We start from the raw sequence: 1,298 nt of genomic DNA, 5'->3' as shown, positions 1-1,298 counted from the left end.
ACAGGAAACACAGAGAACCTGGCCTGTCTCTGTGCCTCTGGTTTTTTTCAACAGACAATTCAACAATTCAACAGACTTCCTTGATTTGTTTTGTTTATTGTTGCCCAGAATTAAATAATTCATGACCATACACGCAGATTTTCTGTGCATTTATTCCAACGTGTTTCTGCATTCTTAATAAACGTGTCCACGACAGTTTATTGGCGTTGTCTTAAAGGCGGTTCCGGGGACCGGAGCTACCCACTGCGGCCGGCGTTTCGGCTGGACAAGAGGAAATAGTTTTTTTTAAGTTTTTTCCCTCTACTGAACGTGTCCACGCTGGGATTTGTCCTTAGTTTCGGCTGCTGTGGGTGTCTTTGGGACCATGACAAAAACCAAAAGTAAAAAAAGCTAGCTAAAAGTGACAAAATTCTACAAATTAGAAGTAAGAAAATTAGCAAAAAGCTAAATACCAAAAGGCTATCCAAAATGTTAAAATGCAAATTGAAAGGTAAAGGTAGCAAAATGGTACATATAGCTGAGAGTCATCCTCAGTAGCTCTGAGCTCTAACAGCTTCACGTTATTTAAAGATTTAACCAAAATGTTTTTAGTTTCAGTAACTCGTGGTGCCCTCCCTCCTGCAGAGGTGCAACTGAACCCACAAAAACACAACACCTCATGCAAATCCTGATCTGCAGTTTCTGTTTCTTCTTCTTCTTTTCTCCAGACAGCTGCCGTGAACGCCTCAGCAGACCACCGAAGAAGCCCCCCATCGCGGGCAAAGCCTCCAAACAACTTCCTCCCGAGCCCCCCCGTGTGGGGTACGACGAGGTGAGGCTGCTTCTCCTTTTTCAGCTCACCTACTTCTGGTTGAATGATTTCCACTGAAGCTGAAACYGTTGTGTTTGCAGGAGGACTACATCGACCCAGATGGGACCGCTGATGACGATAACTACATAGAACCTTCAGAGAACCCGCCTCCTAGTAAGACCCTCGTCCACACAAAGACCAGGAAGGACCGGTCTGCCTGACCTAAAACTGCACGTTCAAAGATAAAATATTCTAAACTCTGACTCAGACCCCTCGCTGCGCGGTGGGAACAGGACCGGAGCGGACCACCCTGCTTCAGCTTCACATTTACACGAGCGTGCACCCAGTCCTGGTAGGTCCAGGTTCAAACCTGTGTGGTTCCTGATCTGAAAACAGATCTTCAAAATCCACTTTTTACCTGTTAAATACATTTTATTGAGTCTTTGAGCCTTTGCAGAATTTAGTTTCTCCTGATGCTGCAAATATATATATATATACTGTATATATA

At 44.3% G+C, this 1,298-nt stretch overlaps 1 protein-coding gene across 1 annotated transcript in view; it reads left to right on the top strand.

Annotated features, from left to right (window-relative positions):
• The window catches only part of blnk (B cell linker), a gene marked incomplete at its 5' end in the record, with an annotated part of 21,986 nt that overhangs the window by 15,320 nt on the left and 5,368 nt on the right, over positions 1 to 1,298 (top strand). Inside the window, 3 exon segments of the mRNA XM_014021172.1 lie at positions 708 to 811; positions 892 to 964; positions 1,059 to 1,142. Of these exon segments, the coding sequence (XP_013876626.1) occupies positions 708 to 811; positions 892 to 964; positions 1,059 to 1,142 (261 nt within the window).

This window comes from Austrofundulus limnaeus, unplaced genomic scaffold (assembly GCF_001266775.1).
Source record: "Austrofundulus limnaeus strain Quisiro unplaced genomic scaffold, Austrofundulus_limnaeus-1.0 Scaffold280, whole genome shotgun sequence".
Classification (NCBI taxonomy): Eukaryota; Metazoa; Chordata; class Actinopteri; order Cyprinodontiformes; family Rivulidae; genus Austrofundulus; species Austrofundulus limnaeus.
The sequence above is the reverse complement of the archived record's forward strand: the minus strand, read 5'-3'. Positions and strand labels throughout refer to the sequence as shown.